Below are 26,233 nucleotides of genomic sequence, written 5' to 3' on the forward strand. Positions count from 1 at the left end.
AGCAGCCATTCAGCAGTGGGATGGATCCTGACTACTAAAGAGGAGGCGGAGGGAGAGAGAGAGTGAGAAAAGGGGGGTGGGGGGGGGAGTGCGGCTGCTGGTCGAGGTGGTAGCGAGGAAGCGAATATAAATCTGTATGTTCGCAGGAGTAAAGCTGGCGGTCTCCAGAGCGGCTTAAGCGACTATGGCCAGGAGTGGTCGTAAACCATCAAGCGGTGGTCTTTCCTGTTAACTAAAGGATTTGTCCAAGTGAGGAAGTAGGTCCCGCGTGGAAGCCGCGAACACCGGTTGTCAAGCACAGTGGTTGGGCTGTTTGGAGGTGTTTGACTCCCACCCCCCCGCCCCACCACCCTTATTTTCATTTTCTGGACAAAACAAGAAGCCCGAAGACAGACCTAAGAGACGGGAGAAGGTGGTGGCGAGGGACTCGTGAGCCCTTTCTCTCCTTATTACCTCCATTCACAAAACCATTGCATTCCATCATCACAGGAATGTAGAGGCATTCCCGATTGGAGGAGGAAGGGTCCCATTGACTGCTGAGGCTTAGCACCTCTTTCCAACAGCTAGCCCTTTCCATCCCCCCCCCCACCCACCCCACCATCATATCTCTCTTTCTTTACCTTTGCAATTTCCCCTGTTCCTCTCTTTCTCGTCTCGTGTCTTCTCTTTTACCCTTTTCACAAAGGGAGCGGGGAGACGTTGCGTTTGGGTTGAAGTGGGTGTTTCTGGGGCTGTCATTGTGTTTGGTTCCCGGACAAAAGGCAGCTGGGAGCAGGGAGTGAAACACAGTTTTGCGTACAATAAAATCAGCAGCGAAAGACAAGGAACAGCTGACAATCAGCGGAAGGTGAATTGCGATGAAACGAAAGAGTTAGAGAAACTGAGAGTCATACTCATGAAGCTGTTTCCGAGACCATTAGTATTGCCACTGGGGGGTAAAAAAGCAGCAGTGTGACTGACACTGCCTCGTGGATCCCGCTGCCGCTGTTGCTAAGCAGTCTTTGAGCTGAAGTTGGTTTGTCATCACTGCACAGCAATGAAAGGAAGCTCAGAGGAAAGCATTGAAAGCGCCAGGCCGTCCAACCTGCAAGCTTTTGCTAACATATCCACGCTACATGGAATGAGTCACATATTCTCTTATGGGCACATGACATTCCGTCGGTTCCTCTGGACTCTTTCCTTCCTGGGTTCACTCTGCTTACTGCTGCTGGTGTGCATGGATCGAGTGTCCTACTACCTGGAGTACCCTCACGTTACCAAGCTGGACGAAGTTGCAGCCACAAACCTCACCTTTCCCGCCATTACCTTCTGTAACCTCAACGAGTTCCGCTTTTCCAAAATCACCCGCAATGACCTCTATCACGTGGGAGAGCTTCTGGCCCTCCTCAATAACAACTACCAAATAGCCAATCCTCACCTGGCTGAGCCGGAGGTTCTGTCTGCCCTGAAGGAGAAAGCCAACTTCCAGAACTTCAAGCCCAAACTCTTCAACATGACTGATTTCTACAACCGCACAGGTCACGACATCGGCGACATGCTACTGCAGTGCACCTTTCGTGGGGAGGATTGCTACTCGGTCAACTTCAGTACGGTGAGTGAGACTTCATTTGTGATTATTTCTCTGATGCATCATATTTTCTACGGCTTCTGGCTGCAGTTCCTTCACGAGCAAACGACAAAGTTCCTAGTCTATGACACCATCATCGGTTCTTTTAATTTAACGATAGGAAAAAATGTTTCCCTTTACTACGATCAAAGGGAGAACTTGGATCATTTCAGGTTTCTTGGTTTAGAAATGATTAATTCATTTGCATGCAATGTTAGGCTCTTCTCAAATGAACACATTTGGACACAACGATTTACGGTATGCAGGCAAATTTGACTTCTGGTGTTGTCACTTTAACTGCCAAACAAGCCTAAACTAATAAGTGCTCATCGCTGTTGTCATTGTTCATGCTCTTTGCTCATTAGAACCAGCGCTGCTCTTAAAGCGTATCTTGTTCAATAATCCATAGAAACATAATTTATTAATGGTAAAATCCATCAATTTTCTGGAGGATTTATCCTCATTAGTGTCGCAGGCGGGCTGGAGAATCCTATCCCAGCTGACTTTGGGCGGGAGGCGGCGAGAACCCTGGAAATGATTGCCAGTCAATCAAGGGTTCATGTTCACATCTTTAAACGAAATTGATTACTTGTAAGGTGTCGGTCCTGAGGTGTCAGTCAGTAGTTTTTGTAATTCTGTGTAACTATGCATAGTTGAATTTAAAGGTATACCCAAAACAATTAATTAAACTTTATGATTGTACATCTGCTTGTTGACTCAAGTATTCCACCTAAATGTTTTCACAATGATACACATAAGTGGCTTTAAGTAAGTATTTAATGTGAACCCAAAGTAAAAAACACATTCTGCATTAGTTCCTTCGGTGTCAGGCAATTTACTTCGAAGCTCTGCTAAACTGTGACCAATGTGGCCATTATCTGGTTTTGAATTTGAGCTCTGTTCGTGGGTCGTTGTGACATCTTACAATAAAATATTTCAATTCTGGAGAATTGATCACAAGTGAATACAATCTTTATGTTTCTATCGATAAATAACTGGATGGGAATTTCACCAAAGGTTGCTCATTTTCTTTGTTAACATAACAAACATGCAGTGCATGTTTTTTTATCTTTATTCAATCCAGCCATCCTTTTTCTATAGTTCTAGTCCTTACGACGAGGGTCAGGGGGAGAGCCGGAGCCTACCTCGGCTGACTGGTCGAGAGGCGTGGTATACCCTGGATGGGTCGGGCGTCAATTGCAGGGCACTCTTCCAAACACGTAATTATCATTCATGGCAGTATACCGGTACATTAGAGGTTTACTGCGGAAGAATTCCAATGATTCAAACGTCCCCCCCAGACGCATGAAGGAAAAGATTTACAATGCAAACGACTGGTGGGAGTGATGAGCTTTGACCTTGAATAAATGAAGGAAGAATTCCATTCCGTCTCGATGATGATGCTGTTTGGATGCAAAGCGTTCAGTCTGTCGAGCTTCGTCAAGGACTGAATGCTGACGCGCGCTTGTAACGCCGGGAACTATTATTGATCCCTGTAAATATATTTTTACACGGCAAAAAAAAAAAAAAAAAAAAAGCTAACGACAGTTATTTCATTTTCCTCCAAGGCGAGATTACTTTTTGAATGGACACTTTTACAACCAGTCAAAAGGGAGACAGTTAAAATCTGCTCTTGTAACCTGTCAAAAAGCTTTTTGATAATTGTAATACCCTGAATTTCTTGGATGTGCTGCCAGCATGTTTCTGGCTACTATGACAGCAAACACACTTAACTCTCTTAACCCATATCAAAGGCCACTTAGAACGAACGTGTGAGCGTTGTGTGCTGAGGTTCTGGCATTGAACATCTCTCACAACTGGAAGATTGCTGATTGGATCTCCAGCACTACCTCATTTGTCAGTCTATCCTTGAACTTTTATTGAAGCTCTCAATGCGTTATCAGTTTGTCAACGTGCTGTTTTCCTTATATAAACAGATGAATGAGGGGCCATTGTAAATATGCTTTAAGATGCTGGAAGATTGATAATCACAACCCATTTACCATACATGTAGGCCTATCATTTCAGTAGTTTATATGGGGTGCCTGTGTGGGGGATGGCTAGCCCTCTGTCAAGTCTGAGGTTGTGCAATGGCGTGTGCCGTTGCTGCGCTTGTCTGGGCTAAGGTTGCGTCTTCAATCCTTTGAGACTCCCTCACAGACAGTGAGGTGACAAAAGAGTTGGGAGTGTGGTACTTGCTACTAAAGTTGAAACTTTTGAGCTGTTCCATTACGCTACATGCAGCACCATATACAGTACTGTACTACTCTTTCACGCTCCGGCTAAGAAATTAGTCCAATCAAAGCTTTTTGTAATACTAATCCCCTGAAGCCTGCATGTGTAGCCTATGTTTAGGGACAGAAGACTGCAGTGCGAAAATATGAAGTTTTGGACTTTTACACTCTTCTCTGCTTGACCATTAAGGCCATTCGGTCGGTCGGTCACTCGCTGCCGGTCGCTTGCTGAAAGAACTGTTATTGTTTTTTTAGTAGCTGAATACACACCCACCTGTCATTTGGAATCTACAAAGCTTTTGTCCTTTGTACCTGTGGAATCCGTTTTTCATGACGAACCGGGTCTCTTGGAAACATATGAAGAGTAAATCCATCCTCCCGAGTGTTCAAACACTATCCAGCAATACAACGAGCCAGCATTTTGGATAAACAGAAGGAACAAAGAGCTACCTTCCCGCAGGTAAAACTGGTATAAACGCACGAGGCCGCCGGAGTGCGCTCCTGGTGATAACGTCACTTCCTGCTTTTTCTCCAAAACAAATCCCTTGAAAGGATTTTCATGGCGGGAGTTATAAAAAGCCATATATGTCAAAATCATGTTGTGTAGTGAAAAAAAACAAAACAAAACGCATGGGTCCATTCCAGCTTCCTTTTTTAAAATTTAAAAACAGACTAAAAATCATGCTTTTCCTGTCAATGGCACTTTAAACATCGGCAAGATCTCATTTCATTGTATGCAGCACAAATTATATACAGTATCCTGCCCTGGATGGGATTATCTCTATGTAGAATTAAGAGAACGCTAAAGTATCACTTGACTTGTCCGCGGTGCATCGATTCCTTGCAGAGTTACATCAAATTAAACAAATCTTTCATCCTGCCTCTTGCTTCCTTCACACCGGCCTTATTCACCCTGACTTTTTTTTTTCCAGTCACATCCGTACAAGACAAACGGGTTAAAACGAGGGCCCGTTCACAATTATTGACTTTGTCGTTTTGAAACGTATTCTCTTGAAAGCTACCAAAAGACATAGCGAGGTAGGATATCGTTCCCCCTCTTAAATGCTCATTGGACCAAAGTTAATTGTGTTGCTTTGTCCAGCTATGTCCGATTTCACAGCAATTAAACAGGAGACTGTATAAATCTGCTTTTTTTGTCATCAAAGTCTTCATCTTTTTCTCATTTTTCATCATCTTTTTTTCTCCATTTACCAGTACACTAAGAATTCCTTGAAAGAGTACCACAAATGCATTATTTGCCTTGAGGATGCTGGTGGAAAAGTACAGAGAAGGTCAGAAGGAGCTACGTGTTTTTGTAGACCGAGAGAAAACCTATGAAAGAGTAGCAAGAGAGGAACTGTGGTACTGCATGCGCAAGTCCGGAGAAATATGTTAGAATAGTACAGGACATGTATGAGGACAGCAGAACAGTGGTGAGATGTGCTGTAGGTGTGTCAGAAGAATTTATGTGGAGCTGGGACTGCATCAGGGATCCGCTCTGAGCCCCTTCCTGTTTGCAGTTGTAATGGATAGGCTGGCAGACGAGGTTAGACTGGAATCCCCTTGGACTCTGATGTTCGCAGATGATATTGTGATCTGCAGTGGAAGCAGGGAGCAGGCGGAGGAACAATTAGAGAGATGGAGGCATGCACTGGAAAGGAGAGGATTAGTCAAAGTAAAACGGAGTATATGTGCATGAACGAGAGGGGCGGTGGGGGAAGAGTGAAGCTCCAGGGAGAAGAGATAGCAAGGGTGGTGCCTTTGCTAGTCTTAAGGGTCTTACTTTTTCTCCCCTATGAGATGCAGCGTTCTTGTGCTGTTTCATGTACTCGTTGTGATCAGATACACTTGCTCACTCTTTTTTTTTTTTTTTTTTTTTTTTTTACTATTTGAATTATTGATTGAAGATATGTGAAATAGGGTTTTGACTCAAATTACAATCGCTGTACGCGCTGCACTCTTCCCAGACGCAACCGAGCGACATTTGCGGTGCCGCCGCGCTCTCTATGTGGTTGTCGCAGTCTTTCACTTTTGTGCGTTTGTTCTCTCAGGCGCTGGAGTGCATACAACTGCTTTAGCTCAACTTGAAAAAAAAAAAAAAAAAATCCCATTTGACTGCTGACCTCTCTATTCGTCATAATTCCAATATATTGAATTCCAGTAGACCCTTGACATGACCGCTGTGCGATATTGTGTTTGTATTCCAGGACGTGACATGCATTATTTGTTCAATGGATTCTGCCTCATCTCATTGCAGTTGACTGCCTTTTTCTTTGTAGTCCTCCACTTTCACTTGATACTGGAATACTGGTAATATTTACAAGTCTGACGAATATTTGTGAAATTCGGTTTGGTTTAATTTACAAATTTTTGTATTCATACTTTAATTTTTTTCAAAGCTTAAAATTGAGTAAATCTTTGTTCAAACGACTATATTTTAGTATGTGACAGCCGCAACACGTTTGCAGTTTATTTGGTTTTCTGTGTTTTCAAGAGAGCCTCGTTTTGACAATGCACACGTCTGGGACTTTTTGTTCTGCTACTGGAGGATATAAACTAATGACTTCATTGGGGACTCGAATCTCACCAGTGACATTTCCTAATGCGACGTCTTCATCAATCTACCTGTTTGTTGGCCTGTTGCAATGTGGGAGCAATTTTGTACTCATAGATGGTACAGTAGTGTTCAAGTACGACGATAGTCCAATATGATTTTTAGGTTTTAGTAAATGAGGATTTTTGGGGCTGATCATTTTGTTTAAAAAGAAAAGAAAATGAAAGCCGATCTCCAATCCCTTCACAAAATGGAGCGATAAAAGACTTGTTCATTTACCGTATATGCTTGTGTCTAATAGTATCTTCATATATAATAATTAGTCAGGGCTAACCAGTATTACAACATGATAAATAATGGGTCCTGACTTTCTGTGATTAAATTACTTTTTTGTAATTGAGTAACTTTACATACACGTAAGCCAATCAGCATGAAATACTTATTAATGGTCGCTACTTATCTCGGCCATCAGATGGGTGATTTTTATTAATATTATTAGTAGAAACAAAGAAGCTGCATGTGGGTTGTAATTGGAATTTCACTTTTTAGTGTTTCCTGATTTCAAATGTACATTTCTTTCCAGTATACTATATTTTGTGGATGTTTGGAACTAATCTTATTATCCACAATGAATATGATGTCACGGTGTTATTTGCAAAGAGCCAATTGAAGATTCTAAATTGTCCATAGCGTGAATGTGTGAGTTTATCTGTGAAGTTATTTAGTGCTACCAACTTTTGTCTGCTGCAAGTAATACATCGTACGGTTTTGCCGGCTTTGCGGAATTCACACAGACACGCGTGTCGTCTTGCTTCTTTAACCTTTGGATGAGACGCTTCGAAGATGAAAAATCAACCCCAGACTTGCTGTTAACCTGTTTAACAAAGAAGCAACAAGGGGGGGAAAAAGGGAGGGTAAAATGGAGGTTTTTAGGCCCATAGATGAGGGCTAAAACTTCTTACCGTTTGGCCTTGAGGGGTCAGCGGGGAGGATTTTGTCAAGCCTTCAAACCTGCAAGCGATAGTGAAACACACAATGACAGCCTTTCTTATCTGTAATTGCATTGACATTACCTGCAGAGTATTGTTTGGATACTTTCGAGGAGGAGTGGTGACTCATCTAGTTTGCATTTTTGTCCAGTTTATGCTTATCTCACCTGTGCGTCCGTGCATGTTCGTGTTCGACGGCACATTTTGAACCTTCCTGTCTCATCTATTTAGCTATTATGCTCCTTGCACTTTTTCTCCTCACAACCCACTACGTATTTTGTTTTCTATTAACTAAACAGCATGTAAAATGTCAAGGACAAACATAAAAACAAACTTTATTAGCTGGCCTTTGGTTTATGTGGAATCATTTGTTCCACAGTACAATCAGACGAGAAGCTAACGGTCCTCGGAAGAATTGGGATTGAGCCTCCATCCTTACTCACTGCTCACTCTTTTTAGAGCAAGATGGGACTCGAACGCTTAGCTCCTGTCACAGAAGATCCAAGAAGAGCGTCAGTGAAGTAGTTGTGAATATAAAACCTGGAATAGCTTTCAACGTGCCTGAACTGAAGCAACACTTCTGCACAACCGTCCACTTGGCCACCCACGGAGTATTTCTGTGGAAAAAAAAAAAAAAAAAAAAAAAACCAATTCTTCCGCTCTTCTCACGACGCTCTCAGTTGTCCTTTTTCAAGAGTAAATGTCACAAAAAGCCATAGGAAAAAGCAAACCACGCATTCGGAGTTGGATGCACACTGACATGAGGTCTTTTCAGGCGCTCGTCATCCTATTTTGAGATTGAGAACGTGGTACAATGAGGGAGACTCGGTTACCGTTGTATTTATTGTTTTCCATATGATTTTTTTTTTTTTTTACAATTCTGGCGAATAAGTGTTTTTCATGCAAATATACATCCACTGTAATTAAGACTTTACTACTGAGTTAGCACACGTTAGCGATCTACAATGGTGGGTTCCAACTAATGTCCACATTCGTGTCATGTTCTCGCATCGGGAAACAACGACTCGCTCTCCAAGTAAGCCAAAGTGTTTGTGAACTCTGGTTTCAGTGTACTCATGGGGGGGAAAAAAGGTTTTATGGAATGTGTGTTATCCACCTTCCATTCAACAAAATCAGCAGTCAACTGTTTTATGTCCCCCGCATAGCTGAGGGAATCGCTCCGTTTTCTCCACGCTTGCGTCATCGCCCCTTTGTTACTTCTCCATCTCTCAAATGTGCGACTAAAGTCTATTAGCAGAGTCTCTTTGTGAGACAGCCACAGGGGAGCTTTTCCTTTTGAAGCCACTTCAGACACAGCACTTATCATTGCACATTTTTGGTGGCTGCGGCGGTTCTCCTTTTTAGTGGCCGTATTCTTGCCCACATTTGACAGCAGGTAAACTTTTTGATGACCACGAAACGTTTTATGCCAAATCATATCACGGTATGAACATCCCTATTTCTGAGTTGCGGGAAAAACATTGTTAAAAAAAAAAAAAAAAAAGACTAAATCACGGCAGGCTTCTCCTGCCGGTAAGTCACGTCCCCTTGCTTAGTCAGGCCAGCAAAGCAATTCACTCTGTGGCCAAAGATTAGCCATGTGCATGCGTTATTATCACCCGTGCTGCTACTTCAAGGTTCCCACCAGGAGCTCGGCTGTTATTCCTCGCCGCCTAACGACAGCAGCAACATTGTGATTTGCATGCATGAAGCTGACTCATATCGACCACCCGCATGTATTTCGAGAAGTGGCTGAGAGTGACTAATAAGTGATTTATTACCCTTCACCTTTTACTTTGATATTATTCTCCTAATTATTATTCACAGCGTGTTGCATCATGTGCAACTAAAAACGTCTGTCAGTCAATGTTTTTTTTTTTTTTTTTTTTTAATAGCACTTTTCCGCAACATAATTTTGCATGTTGTTTATGGACGGGTGGCTCATAATTTACTAAGAATGTGATTAAAAAATGTTTTAAACTAATATCACAAATAACAGGTACTAAATTGCAAGTTCACCTACAATAACTGGAGGCAGTTTTGGCAACAGTTGTAAAAATGGGTACAGTACAAAACTATGCTTAGAGATAAGAAATAATAGTTTAAAAATTCCAAGCAAACTACAGCAGCACAACATTCTTATTTCTCCTTTTGTTGTGAGTTCAATTTGGGCTTCAGGCAAGCAGCGCGCGCTCCTGGCATGACCGAGTAATTTGTTATCCATAAGGAAAGGTCACTTTATTAGGGAATTGTGATCGAGAAGGATTGCAACCCAGCTTGTCTTCTCCATGGTGATAGTTTTGACACAAAGCATCATGACAGCTCATATCCCGTATTTCAAACATTTATTTATTTATGTTTGGATTTTAGGCAACACCATATTACATATGGGAGAGCACTGCAGCCACAAACTGTAGTTTTAAGTGATGGAATTGGAAGTGTTAGTGGAAGAGGCAAACAGATATTGCTGGGTTGCAGGAAACTACAGTAATGTCGGGAATGCCAAAAACCAAATAAAAGCCATTGTTTTATTTATTTTGCCCTGAATGTCTGGCAATTGAATACACAGAAATCTACTTTCGGATGGAGTTTTGTCATTGGTGATATAGAAGGGGGACTGACTGCATTACTGAACAGATGCTACACGGATAATGCTGGCCGATTTGCACCTGCTTTTAAGACATGCTATTTAAAGATGCTAAATCAGTTAGCAAAATTTACTTTCAAGTTTGATAGATTATATTTGACATTTCAGATGAATCTATCTGTCTATACAGTACTTCTCCCAAAATCCACAAAATTACATTGCACTTTTATTTTGCGGCTTTGCCAGACAGTCGGGTTAGGAGATTAACTTTCATATGAATTTTGTGCCCATTTTTGCACGCACAAACCTTCAGGCCCTCAGTGTCTGCTTTATCTCTTTAAAAAAAAACGTAACTATATTTCTCGTAATGGTGCTGGTTTTTATTGTCCATTTCTGTAGTACTGTTTGAATCTCTATACTGGTACTTATCCATTTTCTATTGTATTTTACTGCTTGTATGAATCTCCCCTTGTAGTGTTTTTTAATATATTTAATAGTTATTGTTCCTATTATTATTAAAGCCGTAGTGTTAGAACACAATAATGGATGGCACCTTCCAAATGCATAGACTCTCATTGTTTGATTCTCTTGTTCCTCATTTTCTTCTGAAAATCTTTTGTGCTGCCACATTTGTGTGCATTACTTGAGCTTGCTTATATCTAAGTAAACTCAAGGCAATCAGAGCTCCACGCCTACTGCAAGGTTTTAAGATGTACAGTGGAACATAAAATCAGCTTTGGCAGTTTTATTATTGTAATGAAGTTCTGGTATTAGTCTCCACTTGGAAGCACTTGATTATTATTATTTCTTCAATTCCACTGTATATACAATCCCCCAAAATGCAACAACACGACGTATTATGCGGCAACAGTTTTAAAACAATTGCCATTGTCGTTGCCAAGCTGTACTTTCATATCTTCATCTTCATAATTCCCTCTTGCTATTATCTGTGTGACCATTACATTTGTTCAACCAAATAAGTGGAACAGTTTTTTTTAACAGGATTGTGACGATTGATTTTAGAATCTGCTCACATGAAGTTTGAAAAGAAGAATTATGATCATGCATCAAATCGGGGATCCTGCACATATTGGGGAGGGATAAGAGAGATCGGCAGTCGTCTGGGGGTAATTCTCGTCTCCGACTTTGAAATCCAAACGCCAAACACGAATGCGGTCGTGGGATTGCAGGCCAATTGTTCCGACCACTCAAACTACCGAAAGCCGAAGACATTTTCTATGATGACCTTCATTTGGTGAAGTCGCTCTATATCAGACAGAGAGGTCCACTTTTCCGTCTAGCAAATGCAAGTAAGCTCTGACATTCAAAGCCCGATTTGTTGATTTCATTAAGTCCGCAAACATGGCGTCATTGGCAGCCAATTCCCCTGCTCTCGCTATTTTTGTCAGTCGTCATCTATTTTTCCGAGGTTGTATGAATTGTGAATATAGATGACGTGACATTTAAACGGCCGTAGCATTTGCTGAAATCAAACAAAGCGTGACACGTTCGTCTGCAGCATGTTAAAAAGCACGGGAGCATGCTGTTTATTAGCGTGTTGTAATTTGCCCTTCTGTCTGCGCTGCACACTGGCTGCATGCTTAGCGGGGGACAAGACCTCTGAAAGTGGCACCGTTGCCCTGCCAACTGTTGCTGATGATTCATAAAGCGCCCCATTCGTCTCGCTGTGCGAGTAAATACAGTCGCGGCCAAGCCACAACAAGTTATACGCAAGTGGATGTTATATTTACTTACATTTACTGACATATCATATAGCTATTAAAATGTCTGCCTTTTAGCTTATGAGAAATGTCCAATGACCAGTTTTCGCTGACTCTAATATCCCTTTTCCACAGTACTACTACCGTGAAGCCCCGCTATTTTTGAAGGATAGGAAACTGAGCCGGACCGTGAAGAGCGAAAATCCACAGATAATTCGTGGCCATTGTAATTGACTGTCATTTATTTTTTTTCAATTCTGGAATATGCAGTGGGGTTAGTTTGCGGCCTATAAGAAAAATCGAGAAAAAAAAGTGAACCACCACAAGAATGCGAAGAAGGCGTTAGTTTTTGTTTTATATGATTATTATGGTTGTATCCTTACAAGCCATTTATCCCCACAAGGGTCTCGTAAGCGCCGGTGCCAATCCCAGCTAACTTCGAGCACCCGGAACTGGTTGCCAGTCGGTCGCAAGGCACCGATACAAATACTTTATGGGCAAAATACATGGGCTAATTTTAGCCTCTTCCTGTACTCTAGCTGTAGATCTTGTAGTATTTTCTTTCACACACTGGTGATATGTAAGTAAACAGAGGCACTTATCTTTTTAGTTGTTGTTGTTCGTTTTGACTGATTTGTTCAAGGTGTCTTGGTTTTGGCACTTTCTTAGCGGGATGACATTTCATCTGGTTCTAAAATACATGCCTTTGATTTTGGAAAGCCATGACTGAATCAGTTTCACTGGTTGACAGCTAAACTGCACATCATCATGACACATTTCCTTCCTGTGAATAACTCACCATGGCATTAATGTTTTATTCAAAAAACAATCGCGTACAAAATAGCTTTCAGAACTAGCTGTCGATATTTGACATCTTTTTAAATTAAACTGATTGGAACGGCGTCTTTCAGATTATGGAGTGGCAGCTGTAGGGAGACACACGCTTACCCCTTAGTTCAGTTCTTCCCAGAGCTTCACAAGATGAAATGATGAGTCACACAGCTCAGACTATGTGCAGTGTGGATAGACAAATTCATCACCCAAGCCAAACAAACAGCTATTTTCTGATGGCCAAGGGCCACTTGGACTGGCTGACCCTGGAAGCGGCGCTCTCTGGTCGGAGAAGCCAGGACACATCTTGGTCCAGATAGTTACCGCTTCAAGGTTTTCAATTCCCTTTCTATTAAAGATGCCCGTCAAATATTAATTTCGGCACATTCCAAAGATTCCCACCAAAGTTGAGCACTTCCTACACCTTCAGTAAGTGATCTGTTAATGATGGCGCTATTTTCCTCCCAGTGTGCTTAGACTGCAAATATACAGAAATCAATCGCTTGCTTAAGCGATGGTTCACCAAGCAGTTCCCAATCAAATCTCAGTCACAAAGCACACACTCACTCCCACAAGAAGAAGGGAATCCCAGGGTAGTCATTTTGATTTTCTTGAAATTAATTTGCTCTTCACCACCCCAAAAAAAAAAAAACTCGGAAGTTACTCAATGACGAGACTGGTGCTTTGATTGGCTGGAGAGGAGTGCATCCATTTTCTTTACCAATTTTCCTCATAAGGGTTGCAGGTGAGCTGGAGCCAATTCAGAGTGAGAATCAGAATCTTCTTTACCAACTATATAAAAAAAAATCACGTTGATTTTGTATCTGGTAGTCCACCTGACTTTAGATGAAACGCAACCAATCGCAGGGCATATTCTGTAACACCCTTTTAAATCTATTTAGTCTTCAGTTTAACCGAAGGCATACTTTTGAGATGTCGAATGTTCCTAAGAGAAAACCCACACAAGCACAGGGAGCACACATAAATTCCACAGAGGTAGGCCAGAGCCCAGAATCAAACATTTTAACCTTAAACCTATGAGGAAGACGTGTTAACTGTTTACCGAGCGGAACTCTTTCCAAAATAAAGGAATTTCCAAACCACATGATGTTGTAGTAACCCTAGAACTATTGGGGCCTCGAGATCATCAATTTGTCTCCCCAAATCTTTACTGGAGCTGTACAGTATTTTCTAAATGAGATACAGTGTTAGTTTCTGCAATATTGCCTGGTCGATTGATTTTGCAATAGACACCACCCGTGCTCGACATTAGAAAGAATGACGTTTATGAGGCAGTTTCCCCCTGTCGTTACTTGTACATTCATTCCAGTTTTACAATATACGACATTCCACATATTCTTTATGAAAGTATAAGCAGGCGCGCATGCATCAATCAGACTACCGGACGTTTCTTTAGCAAAGCTCCTGCTGCTGCGGCGTACTGCTGTTGAACATTAGTAATTACCTGGGCCTCTGCTTGAGGGATTAGCAGCAGAATTAAGATAGCATGAAAGCATAAAAGGGAGCAATTTGTCATGATTACGTTGGGAGCGGGAGCTTTCGCGGCTCCTCGAAGCTCCGACATACGTAGGCTATATGTGTTGTGACAATGGCGGGTGATATTGGAATGGGTTGGTCTGTATTGCCAATCTCACCTAATCATCCAATCAAAAACAATTTCACCGGGCATTGTAGGGAGACTCGTGTTGGGATTTTCCTCCAATCCTGCAAATTATAAACTAGAATCAAAGACCCAGCTGGGCTAATGCACCGCCTCTTGAGGGGTGGGGGGGGGGGGGGTGGGACCAAAATGATAAAGTATAGCACATTATTGCTGAACCCAAATCCGCGGTGCTCGTTCTTTTATTCCAACAAATCCCTTCGTTGTGTGATGTGGCCAAAAGGTGACAGGCAGAGTGTAGCTGCTTCACTTGATAATTATTGAACAAGGGGATTGAGCGCCCTATATTAATATACTGTAGTTGGTTGTATAGTGTCTGTGGTACCGCAGTATTAGTCCCTCGAATAAATTACGTATTACATACGTGGTGAAATAGAAATGATAGCTTTATTTAAATGCATTTGAAAATGCGTTTGCAAAGTGGTCTGATGGGAGAGATTTTGGAACAACCAGTTGGCCCCCGACCCGAGGATCTGAGCCTGTGCAGTCAAATCCACAAAAGGTTGCTTCCTTGGCCAAAGCCCTCATGTATCCCGTCCCTCTTTCGTCTCTCCCAAAGATAGATTCCTTTCAAGCCAGCTGGAATGGGAACAGGAAACAAACAAAAAAAAAAAAACACACACACTTTGATTCATCACTGTTCTTTCAGAAAGACAAATGAAACAGTACAACATATTTATTTAGTCTTTTGATGTTCCTTGACATTTCTAGTGAGGTTTCCTGATGACTGACTGCACAAATTATGACATTACAATGTCTGCAATCTTTACAGAGTTTGAAGCATACTTTTCCTGAAATATTTGTTGTAAAAGATGGATTTACAAGGCAGCTTTCAAGTGATACAATTTATTTGGTTTGTCTCTTGTTGCACAATTTCCATTTGTGTTGCGTTAAGAGAGAAAAATGTACAGAATTGGACATATTCAGATCGGAATCAGAGCTAGGATGAAAATATGATTTATTTGCCCTGAAGAAACAACAGGAAGCACAACTGGAGGTGGCAGAAATGAAGATGCTGAGGTTCTTGCTTGGTGTGAACAGGTTGGATAGGATTAGAAATGAGCTCATTAGAGGGACAGCCAAAGTTGGATGTTTTGGGGACAAGGTTGGAGAGAGTGAAGACTTCGATGGTTTGGACATGTTCAGAGACGAGAGAGGGAGTATGTTGGTAGAAGGGTGCTGAGGATGGAGCTGCCGGGCAAAAGAGCGAGAGAGAGGAAGACCAAAGAAAAGGTGGATGGATGTTGTGAGGGAGGACAAAGAAAAAGAATGCAAATGCGAGTTCTGATCAGATGTGAACCATCGATCCAAGCTTGACTTAATCAAAATAAACATTCAGTAATGTCAGAGTTATCCTCAATTAAATTGGTGTGAGGTCATCGAGTGAACCCAGACCAACTAAACGGAATGCAAAGTTTTATATAATCGCAGGTCAATCGGCTGTCACGGTTGCAAGCCTCGAGCTTGTGCCAACAAAGACACAGCGGATGAAAGACGTGCTGCTGCTTTGTCACTGCAAGTGTCTTTAATATGAAAGCCCTGGCTGTCAGTGACATTTTAATGCAACCAAAATAGATGAACCATTACGCCGGATCTGAGCGAGAGCCGCGGTGGCCCACAGCAAACACGGTACGCGATATTCCCAGGCACGGCAACCAACGCAGCCAACATCAGAAGAGCACTTTCTTTTGGTTTCTCAGGTGTCCACGTGATGTTGTATCTATTACAGGCCGTTTGAAATATATCGGGATTTTTTTTGTCTCCGGTGGCAGCCAATTTTCGAGCCACTTGTACCTTCGCATTGTTTGCAGGGCCTTCCGGACAGCGTCGTCGGAGGAAACCGCTGAAAGGGCAAAGCTTTCTCGATGGGTTTTAGGGTGTGAAGGGGACTTAATCAGACGCAACAAAAGAATAGTTTGGGTTGCTGCTGAAAAAATAGGATTACTATTCATAATCTATATTAGATTTTTCATGATTTTCCTCACCCAGCTGTAGAAGATTTGTCTGTACACACTTAGCGCCTCCATGGAGGAGATTTTGATAAATTAGGGTGGGATTATTTCACCTTGCCACGACCGTGATTTGTGGGCTGAATGAAAACAGGGAAACTCGGTTGTAATTTGCTTTCCAGCTCTTGGAAGTCTGATTGCCGCCTCGTCAAAGAGTCGGCTGGAGTTTGCTTTCACTAAACAAAATGATGCACATCAATCACCTTGAAGCCTTCAGCAAGGCCAAAGAAAGACGTGCACTCTGAAATGCTGAAAGCAAATTTGCCGGCAATTTTTTGGCTGAAAGTTTCTTACTATCGAAAATCAATCCACCAGTAGCATAAGAATTAATTAGATCTGCATTTTAAAGCTTGGTTCCCATGCATAATAAATGAACTGAGTGCATTCCAGCCACAGCATGGAAGTGAAAAATGATAAATAGTCCCTTCCAGACCACCGTGAAACCTTGACGTTTTAGTTACTCGCTTTTAGTAAAGCAAAAAAGCATTGTATTTATATAAAAACATAATAGAATGTAAAATAAAAAATTGGTTTAATGAAGTGCAATGACTGTATGCGCAGTTCTTATTTGTGTCATTTGTAATTCCGTTTTCTCTTTGGTCCAGAACGATCCAAGTTGTGTACAGTTTTTGCGTTCACATGGACATTACTATCATCACACTAGAGGTTGCCCTGATTAAAAATAATAATAATAATAATAATAATACTGGTACATTATACTGCCTGGATGACAGTAACTGATTGTGTTTTGGCCACAATTAGAGGCAGTGAAGGGTTCATTTAAAATTCTAATAAAAAAAAAGTAATTCATCCATCTGAGGACCACATAATCAACATAGAATTACATTAATTTGCCATCAACCACTTCATTTTATAAACGGTCATAGAATATGCTCGTTTCCTTAAGCACAAGGAGGAAGTTAACTTGGATGGAGAGCAGCGCCATGTGCGATTTGGATCCTTGTCCAGCTTTTCAGGATATTTTTCTGTAGATTGGTTATACGGGAAGATCAAATTGTCAGGATGAAATAAAACATGTTGGTGTCAAGGTGCGTACACACACATCTCACACTGACACGCACACACAACACCTTGCCTTGCCGCATGTGCGTGTCCACCCACTCATTTGTGTACATAGACAGGCAGCCACCCACACACACACACACACATGCATATAAATTATGTAACCCACACATACACACATCATGCAGCACGTCACGTTCTGAACCTTCAAATTAAAATCCAACCTATTCTCGTGTTTCCAAAATAGCAAAGAGGAATAATTAAGCATTCAGGGGACGGCAGTCATTATCACCTTCAGTTCGTTTGTTTTCTTGAACGACAGGGAAACGTATTCTTCTTTTTGAACCCACTTACCTCACATCAACTTTGACCTCCTGAAATAGCATGTTGGTGCCATCCGTTTTTGCGAGACTGGTAAACCTTTCTTCCTCTGCAGTTGCTCATTATTTAGAGGGATTTAATTGCTCTCTACCCGCCATCTCTCTGAATGCCAATGGACCTCTGGTTCGTTAGACTTCTGGTTTAATTGTGGGAGAAAAAAAAATAATATTGCAAAGCAAAAATACTTTAATTGGTATTTTACCTATAGTATGTAGCCTGTTTTCTCTGGAATTTAGTTGAAGCAGTATACCTACAATCAGATTGAATTTGTGCAAGTTCCACTCTTTTGATCAAAGTCAGCCAAAAAAAAAAAAAAAGACATCAGATATTTTTTTTAAAAGATTATTGTGGGTGTTTTGGACTCTTGTTTCCCTGCCAGTGTCTTCTTTTCAATTGCAAATTACTTGTGACAGAATCAACAGTGTCTCTGCTGATTGCAGCCAAGTAATGCACTACACTCTGCCTCCTAATCCCCAAGCCTAGTTTTCGTGGCAAAATATCCTATCCGAGCACGCTTTGAACATCATATTTATGAAGTGTCTTGTGATTGCGACATCAGGGGTAACACATTTGCTCGGTTCCAGTGCAATACTGTATTCTGCTTTCAGATGGAGAATGCATGGTCGTCTGTTTCTGCGTTGGTTTTTACCACTTCCATTCTTGGTTTTATTGTCACTGAGTTACCCCAACGTGGCATTTTTGGCACAGTCTGGGCAAAAATCGTGATATTCTTTGTTTACTTTCACGGGATTTGTGATAACAAAGTGTCGAGTGTATCAAGTTCCTTCACAGCTCGTTCTGATAAACTAACACCATTGTATTGTTACCACGGCTTTTCTTCACACCCATTTACAGGAAAGGTGCTAGGGGATTAGACTTAAATATCTGAATTGCCCAATTTAAATTGTTTTGTTTTTTTTATGAGAAACTCTTGATTAGCCTTTAATCGATCAACAGAAATCATCAAGGGTCAATGCTTCTGCATGAGACGAGACGAGCTAGATAGGGTTGGTTCCATTCCAACATCATTAGTCACAATTACAGTAAATATTTGGATGAAAAACACCTTCTAGGCCCTAAATAATAATTTTAAAACATCAAAAGAAATGTAATAAGTATGGTTGGCGGTAAGTGAGCTTGCCTTCTTGTGCTGTATTATTTTGCTACTGCGCCGACTAATTCTTGCACGCTATTTGTAGCCTCAACTGTCGGATGTCTGAATCATCGTGAACCGAGAACCCCGTGTTATGGAATAATGCAGCAAGATGGCAGGACCTGAGATGGACTGCTTGGATGAAATACATTACACGGTTCATGGGACATAACATTGTGGTGCGACACAATGTGTCAGGACTGTCCTAAAGCTTGGACTCCCTGATAGGACTTTCTCTATTTCTTGCAGGCTGAGCTTGTTGATTAGGTGCTGAAAGTAGGCATCGCTGCCGCTATCATTAGGGAATCTTGATGTTCTTATCAGGTTCGTTTTGTTTCCTTTCATTTTTTTTTTCTTTGTCTGCATCTCCCAGCTTTTCCCTAAGAGACTACGGCTACTACTGCTGTTCTCGGTGGTGTGGTGTTTGATTGATACAGCTTCCCTCGCGTCCGTCTGATATGTTCACTGGTGCGGCGGCTATGGAGTGAAAGGCTCCTGCTAGAGCAGGTCGAGTGAGCAACTGACCCCCCTCCGTTTTTCTCGCATGCTTTTTTTTTTTTTTTTTTCACATCACATTTTTCCAACTACTATTATGCCTTCAGGGGATTGTTTTGCTTGCTTGGCTTTGGGGCAAACAACATGAGTCACTGAGTGTTTTGTTTTTTTTCACCCCAAGGTGCTTCTTTTTCCTGATGGTCTGTGTGAATTATAGCTTTAACTGTCCTTTGTTGCTGTCATCCTGAATGTGCAAGTGCAAAAATTGGATTTCTGTCATTCAAATTTTATAAAAATCACCATCCATTTTCTATAGCACTGGTCCTGACTAAGGTCACAACTGAACTGGAGCAGATTGCAGCTGACGTCAGGGTGAAAGGCAGTCTACACGCTGGACTCTTTGCCAGTCAACTTCGAGGCTCATGGAGGCAAACAACCATTCACACACACATCTTTGGACAATCTAGTTTTCAATGAACTACCGTATTTTTCCGCACTATAAGGTGCACCTAAGAGCGTTTAATTTTCTCAAAAGCCGACAGTCCGCCTTATAATCCAGTGCGCCTTATATATATATATATATATATATGAATCAATATTGAGCCACAACAGGTCTCGCAACTACGGTAAGGAGCCGCCGACTCCATTTTCGCTTGTAGAAGAAGTACCGCACGGTGCATGCTGCGATATATGACTGTGCAAAGTGCGCCGATTCATTTCCATTTGTGCGTTTGTGTAAAGACCCCCAAAATGGCTCCTATACTACTCCAACTACAATACTATGTCACTGACTTTATGTGTGTGTGTGTGTATACAGTATATATAAAACAACAGGAAGTGACAAATCACTGTTTATTGGCCCTAAGAACAAGAGTGTATAGCCTTAGTAAGTTTTTAGTTCTGTCAGGAAATAAAGCCACCTCCGCTTTCTCTTCCTGCAAAATAACAATTTTCAACATCCACACGGCACTGCTGTTAACAGCGTCCCTTTTATAATGAAACATAATGTTCGTGGTTGGCTTCATATGCATGTCAAGACCTTGCATTTGTGCATCAGCGTCATTATCCTGGAAGGTACACTGACTCATCCACCTCCTCACACTTTTTTTTTTCCCCCTCAGCATGATTTGACTCAAAGCTTTGGGGATTATTGTTTACACAAATAGTGACTCAGGACCCAGCGGTCCACATCCGATGCAGATTGTTAATGTGGACTTTTATTTTAAATGAGCCGCTCAGTCACAAGGTACTGCGAAGGCTATATTCTCAAACACCCTGTTCAAACGTGTACTTTCCCAAAAATATTTGTGGAAAACATGCCGAGTGTGTACAAAATTTGGACAATTGAACAGGAGGTGTGACACCTGACTTGACCTCATTGCAGCCAGCACGAAAGGACTGTTTTCTGGCATTGAGCAGCTTTTATTTGTGGCCTTAGATTTGGCTCTTCCCTGACATGTGCCATGCGTCTGAGTCCGCCTTCTCTTTGTCGTTCGATTTATAGAAGCGCTGTGTGTAGCTATAAACTGCTTTGTTCACATCTTGCGCTAGCCGTTATTGGGTGAGCATACATATAGTTGTCACTTGTGTAAAATGGTATACGTCCTCCGATGCTTTGGGAATTTTCAGTTCTGACGAAGATAATAGACAGTTTCAGTCCTTTATTGAATGAATAAACTTCTATCAATAGATCTCATTGACAAAATATACCCGCGGGCCATGACGTCTTGAAAAAGACGTCCCCTTTTGCCATTATTAACGTCAGTCGGGGCCAAAATCAATGTTAGCGTCAATTACCCCATACATCCCTTCACTTTTAATGCATTTAGTCTTTCAATGATATTTTCAATTTACATTGAATTTCCTGACAAAGGAAAAGCCCTTGACTCCTGTGTGCAGAGAAATTCCCTTGGAATCAACCCCAGAAGATACTCTCCGAGGGTCCGTTTGCTACGCAGCGTTAAATCAACAGCCTGCCCATTGACGTTTCTATAAATAGCCCACAGAGTTTATAACGGCCTCTTACACTGATGGCAGAATGGGGAAAACGTCTCGACATTCAATCATTTCCTCCTTTCCAATTACACCTCCGGTTAATCAGCTCACAGCTACATTGTCATGATATCGTTCAAGTCAAGGATGCGCAAATTGATTTCGGAATTTTCAGCTAATCGTAAACTAACAATGACTGAAGTGAGTTAAGACAAGAAAACGAAAAGCAAAAAATTACAAACATGCATTTTACCTTGCGGGAATAACTTGGTGTTGTTTTCATGTATCAACATAAGCGACATCGAGACTGGCGCAGAGACCCCCGGCGCGGTACTCCGTGCCCACACATATTGGAGGGCGCGTGGGAGGGAGATTTGACGGACACAATGTATGTTGCTGTACTCAATTTTTGTTGCTGTTTGTTCCAAGGTTACACATTTTGAACAGCGTGGTTTTTGCCAAGACTAAACTTGTACTCATTTTACAAAAGGGACGGCCTTGAGTTAGCCATCACCATTGCCAGTCGCTTACACAAAGTACATTTGAAGCATAATCATTCATGTAACTTTTGCTTTTCAACGTAAAATCAGTGGATATTCTCAAAGCCAGATAAGTTATTGCCGTATTTGTCACTCGTTCTGCATCTGTGGATGGTGGTTGTACGCAGTTCAGAAAGCAAGTAAACACTTCTTTCACACTAGCAGCCTTTACTCAACTTTTTTCAATCGTTTCTCCTGTAATTTTCATTTTTTTTTCGGTGAAGTGTAAAGACAGAAATCTGACTCATAAGCAGATAAAATCAGCCAGTTTGAGACCATTTAATGTCTAGGCAGTATTGCTATGATTATTAAAACTATTCGGGCTTGTTTCCGGTGAAAAAGCGATCCAACCTCAAGCCGATCCAACGGGCTGTTTTGGCCCACTTGTCCATTTTGTTCACCGCTGATCCTGTTTGGGGATGTGCAGGAAGCTGGAAACTCACATTCACACTATCACTAAGTTGAAACTGAGTCATGTCAGTCAAGTCAACCACTGCAGTGGACAGTGAGTCAAGTTTGACCATGCGCAGCATAAAGGTGTAATGTAACTATGGTTAGCGTGAAAGCAGACTTACAGGTTTTCCTCTTGTTGCAATCATCTGACACACAATCATTCACCGTTCCAAACGGTACAGAATGAACTAGTTTGCACAGTGGATGCCATCGTGTGTCACAAAAAGATACACTCAGTTAATTACATACTGTATTTGCTGTTTTCCATTTATCCACCTATCCATTATCTGAGCCGCTTATCCTCACAAGGGCTATCAAGGTGCAGGAGGCGGGGTACACCCTGAACTGGTTGGCAGCCAATCGCAGGGCACATGGAGACGGACGACGGTTGCTCTCAAAATCGCACCTTGGGGAATTTACAGTGTCCAATTAATGTTGCATGTTTTTGGGATGTGGGAGGAAACCGGAGTGCCTGGAGAAAACCCACGTAGGCATGGGGAGAACATGCAAATACCACAGAGCCAGGGCCAAACTTTGAACCCCAGTCCTCAGAACTGCCGCCCGTTTTTTTTTTTTTTTTTCATGATTTCATTTTTACGTCCAGTGTTTTAGATACAATTATTAATTGTAATTGTGGCTTAACTGCTTTGTTAGTGTAAGTAAATAAATTACAATAATAATAACTACTTTTATTGCGTTTCTTAGTGTTGTACAATCCACATTGAAAAATGATCATATTAAGAATTTAATTGATAATAATGACAACAACATGTCAAGTCCTGCTGCAGTCTGCAGACAAATGTAAAAATGGTAACTAGTTGTTGGCTAGATGCTAGTGTGCTTCCTGACTCAATGGAGGAACATTGTACAGCTGCCCACCGCTTGTTTACAGTCCTAATTGTTTTGTAGAGTAGATTCCTCTTGTGTGAGAAACTTCCCGAATGGTTTAATGAAGATAGGCTTGGTAGTCCTTCATCCAATTGCTTCCCTGCCCCTCCGTGGCGACAAGCAGGAACCTCTCCACGCTAATGTTCCCCGGCAAATTAAAAAGCTGCAGCCCCGAAGCTAAAGTCATCCCCGTCATCGATCTGAACGAGGCCATCATTGCCCCGGTTCCTATTGAAATCCTGTCTTTTCCCCCACCCAGAGGACTTATGTTTGCACAGTTGTATAATGTATGTGAATACTGAGAGATCTAAAGACCAATTGATCACTTAAGGTGAGCACTGGTTCAATATGTTCTCACTCGTTGAGCATGTGGTATGTGCGCAAAGAGTCTGCGAACTGAACTGCCCCCGTAGGTTTCAAGCGATGTGGCGTGGACGCCTCGTCAAGACACCGATCAAAGATGAGGAGTGATTGCTGCAGCAGGCAAAATTATGGTTCCGAAATCACAGACTTTATCGGAAGTACACGGGAGCCCGGGTTTGTGCCAGCCCTGAGAGCATTTATCACGGTGTGCAGACATGTTGGTGCTCTGTATGCTATCAGTCATGGAGGCTTGAGGATGGAGAGTAAGAGGTGGAAAGCCGAGTCCTCTGCAATTGCCATGTGCCACTGGCTCACGCGCTCTGCCATCTCCCAGTTGAGTGAATCTAAATTAACTTCAAATTCACGTGTCAGAAATGTTTGAGCGACCATCCGCGACGGCCGCTCCCCGGCAGCTTCCAGCCAAAGATTGGCAGAAGCGACTCAGTCTGCCAGGATTCGGCTCAAGGAAGCACAGGGGCGCAGTTTCCTGACCTGTTATGAGAAACAAAGAGAATGGAACTGCACTTCTGATGGGCCCTCTAAGCAAGGCACTAAATCACAAATCCATATTGGCCTCACTTGTGTCTTTTGTACATCATGAGTAAAACAATGATTTTGCAAGTTCACGCAAAACAATAAGGAAACTTGAAGACGATTTATATATATGTGATTGATTTGCAAATCAACAATAGTATAGTTTCCTGTTCACTTTCTGTTACGTGTCAGTCTGTCAGGGATCTTTAAAAGGGTGAGTGGGTTTCCATCCATCCATTGTCTGTGCGGTTTATCCGCAGGCGTGCTGGCGCCTGTTCCGGCTGACTCTGGTCGAGAGGCCGGGTGCAACCAGAACCGCTCGCCAGCCAATCGCAGGGTGGTTTTATTTCAGTTCATGCCTTTTGTTGTACACTCGCCATACTTGTCAAAGGCAGATTTCTGAGACCATGTGATATTCTGACTCTTGTTATTTCCATTTGACCTCGTCGTCACGTTTTGTCAATTTGACAAGCAAAAAATGATGACTGACAGCCACCATTTATTGCCGTTCTGCGGGGCAGTCGCATTCATATGAATTTTGAATTGGAGGCTGGATTCATTTTACAAAGAAAGCGGACAAATCTGACATCTGAAGCGGTGGCTCAAAACACAAAATGTCTGTGGAACACAGTGTTGACAAATCTGCGAGAACTATTCTGGTGACGCCGCTGACAGGAGCAGATCTGGACTGGGATAGATAATAAACAGCTTGTTTGTGTGCGCTCACACAATGATTTGCGGCTCAGTAGTTGCACTTCGATGGCTCGGGCCCACGCTGTTATCGGGGTTTAACAGCGGCATATTCATCATGCCATTAGTCAGAGGTACAGTTTGCGACGCGACTGCGTCGGGCCTGCGCGTGAGCAGGTAAAGTTTGGCAAAAATATATGCCGAAATAAACTTGCCACCTGCTCCCAGACGGGATCATTTTACGCAGCTATCCTAACCAAACAAAGATCTTCGCTGTCTAACACTGAGAACTGGGAGCACAAACGCCTTCAACGCCCAATTTTATAATTACATCTACTTGAGATCAGTATTAGCGTCCTCGCTCAAGCACTTTGTCATTGTTATACTCGGCCAAGCAGATCTCTTTTAGAGAATTAGGCATGGCGTGTAGGTGACTGTCGTGCCTACGGGAAAGGAGGACAATTTGGGGTTCTCAGGAGCTAGCTAGTGCAGTGGACCTGGTGCTGTGGGGCACACAGGAGAGCTTGTTAAAGAGCCAGTCGAAAAAAAAAAAAAAAAAACAATAGGAGCTTCAATGATTAAACGTCCCTCTCGCTTTCTCTTTCGCTTTCTCGCACACACATACAGGTATGTAGTATATAACCACCCATCTATTTTCCATCGCATTTTTCATCATTTGCATTACTGGTCACCTGCAGCTTATCCCAAGTGACCTGTGAGTATAGTGGAACCGCCAAAGTACCATCCAATTTCTCTATCCGTTTTTCTGTCCAAGGACTTGTTGGCAGCCGATGGCTAGGTACATCGATTAACAATCACACACACAGAGGTTGAACTAAATTAAATTCAAAGACATCCAACTCAAAATGAGTGAATATTTAACGGGTAGCACGGTGGATGACTGGTTAGGGTATCTACCTCACAGTTCTGAGGACCGTGGTTCAAGTCCTGCCTGTGTCCAATGCTGGGAGGGGCCCCAAGCACTCTCACGATCCTTGTGAAGATAAGCAGCTCAGATAATGGATGGATAGAAGTCGGTGCATGCAATTTGGTGCACGTTTCGCAGTGTATGAAAATAGAGCACGATGTGTCTATCTGCAGGTTTACAGTCCGCGTGTCAGACAGCCCTCAAGTTGTGTCATTGACAGCCCGCCAATCTTCAGAAATGAAGCCGTTATCACCAGGAAACATTACTTAGCCGTTACAAGCCGTCACTCTTCTATTTCATCCGTTAGACATGTTTCCAACAGCAATCAAAACAGGCAAGTCCATCCATATAAATGATTTGCACCCAAAATAAACTGACCATTATTCACGGCCGAGCTGAGGCCCCCCCCCACGACTAATTGCCTTCATTGTTCGCCAACGTTTGTCATTAGTTCTCAAATACACCAAAATTTCTTCAAATGATAAGTAGTGGCCAATGTATGTTCCCATAAATCACCTTCATAGTAATTTATTAGATTCCATCAAGCAGTCATATCAGGGCTCGTCCGGTTCAATCATTTAT

The 26,233-nt window shown here is 42.2% G+C and overlaps 1 protein-coding gene and 1 long non-coding RNA gene across 4 annotated transcripts in view; one reads left to right on the forward strand and one right to left on the reverse strand.

The window, feature by feature from the left end:
• The first annotated feature begins 31 nt into the window (after positions 1 to 31).
• The window catches only part of asic1c (acid-sensing (proton-gated) ion channel 1c), a 69,399-nt gene continuing 43,197 nt past the window's right edge, over positions 32 to 26,233 (forward strand). For 2 of the 3 annotated variants that reach the window (XM_061838676.1, XM_061838677.1), the window contains exon 1: positions 32 to 1,591. In XM_061838676.1, the coding sequence (XP_061694660.1) occupies positions 1,037 to 1,591 (555 nt within the window). In that variant the 5' untranslated portion in view covers positions 32 to 1,036. The remainder of the gene's footprint in view (positions 1,592 to 26,233) is intronic. The other variant, XM_061838675.1, reaches the window with a different exon arrangement.
• Positions 5,048 to 21,574, reverse strand: LOC133511476 (uncharacterized). The gene is made up of 4 exons (XR_009797916.1): positions 21,510 to 21,574; positions 7,357 to 7,405; positions 7,130 to 7,268; positions 5,048 to 5,436 (listed from the first exon to the last, which is right to left on the reverse strand). It is a non-coding gene; the product is annotated as an uncharacterized LOC133511476 (long non-coding RNA).

The sequence above is a fragment of the Syngnathoides biaculeatus genome, chromosome 13 (genome assembly GCF_019802595.1).
Source record: "Syngnathoides biaculeatus isolate LvHL_M chromosome 13, ASM1980259v1, whole genome shotgun sequence".
Taxonomy (NCBI): Eukaryota; Metazoa; Chordata; class Actinopteri; order Syngnathiformes; family Syngnathidae; genus Syngnathoides; species Syngnathoides biaculeatus.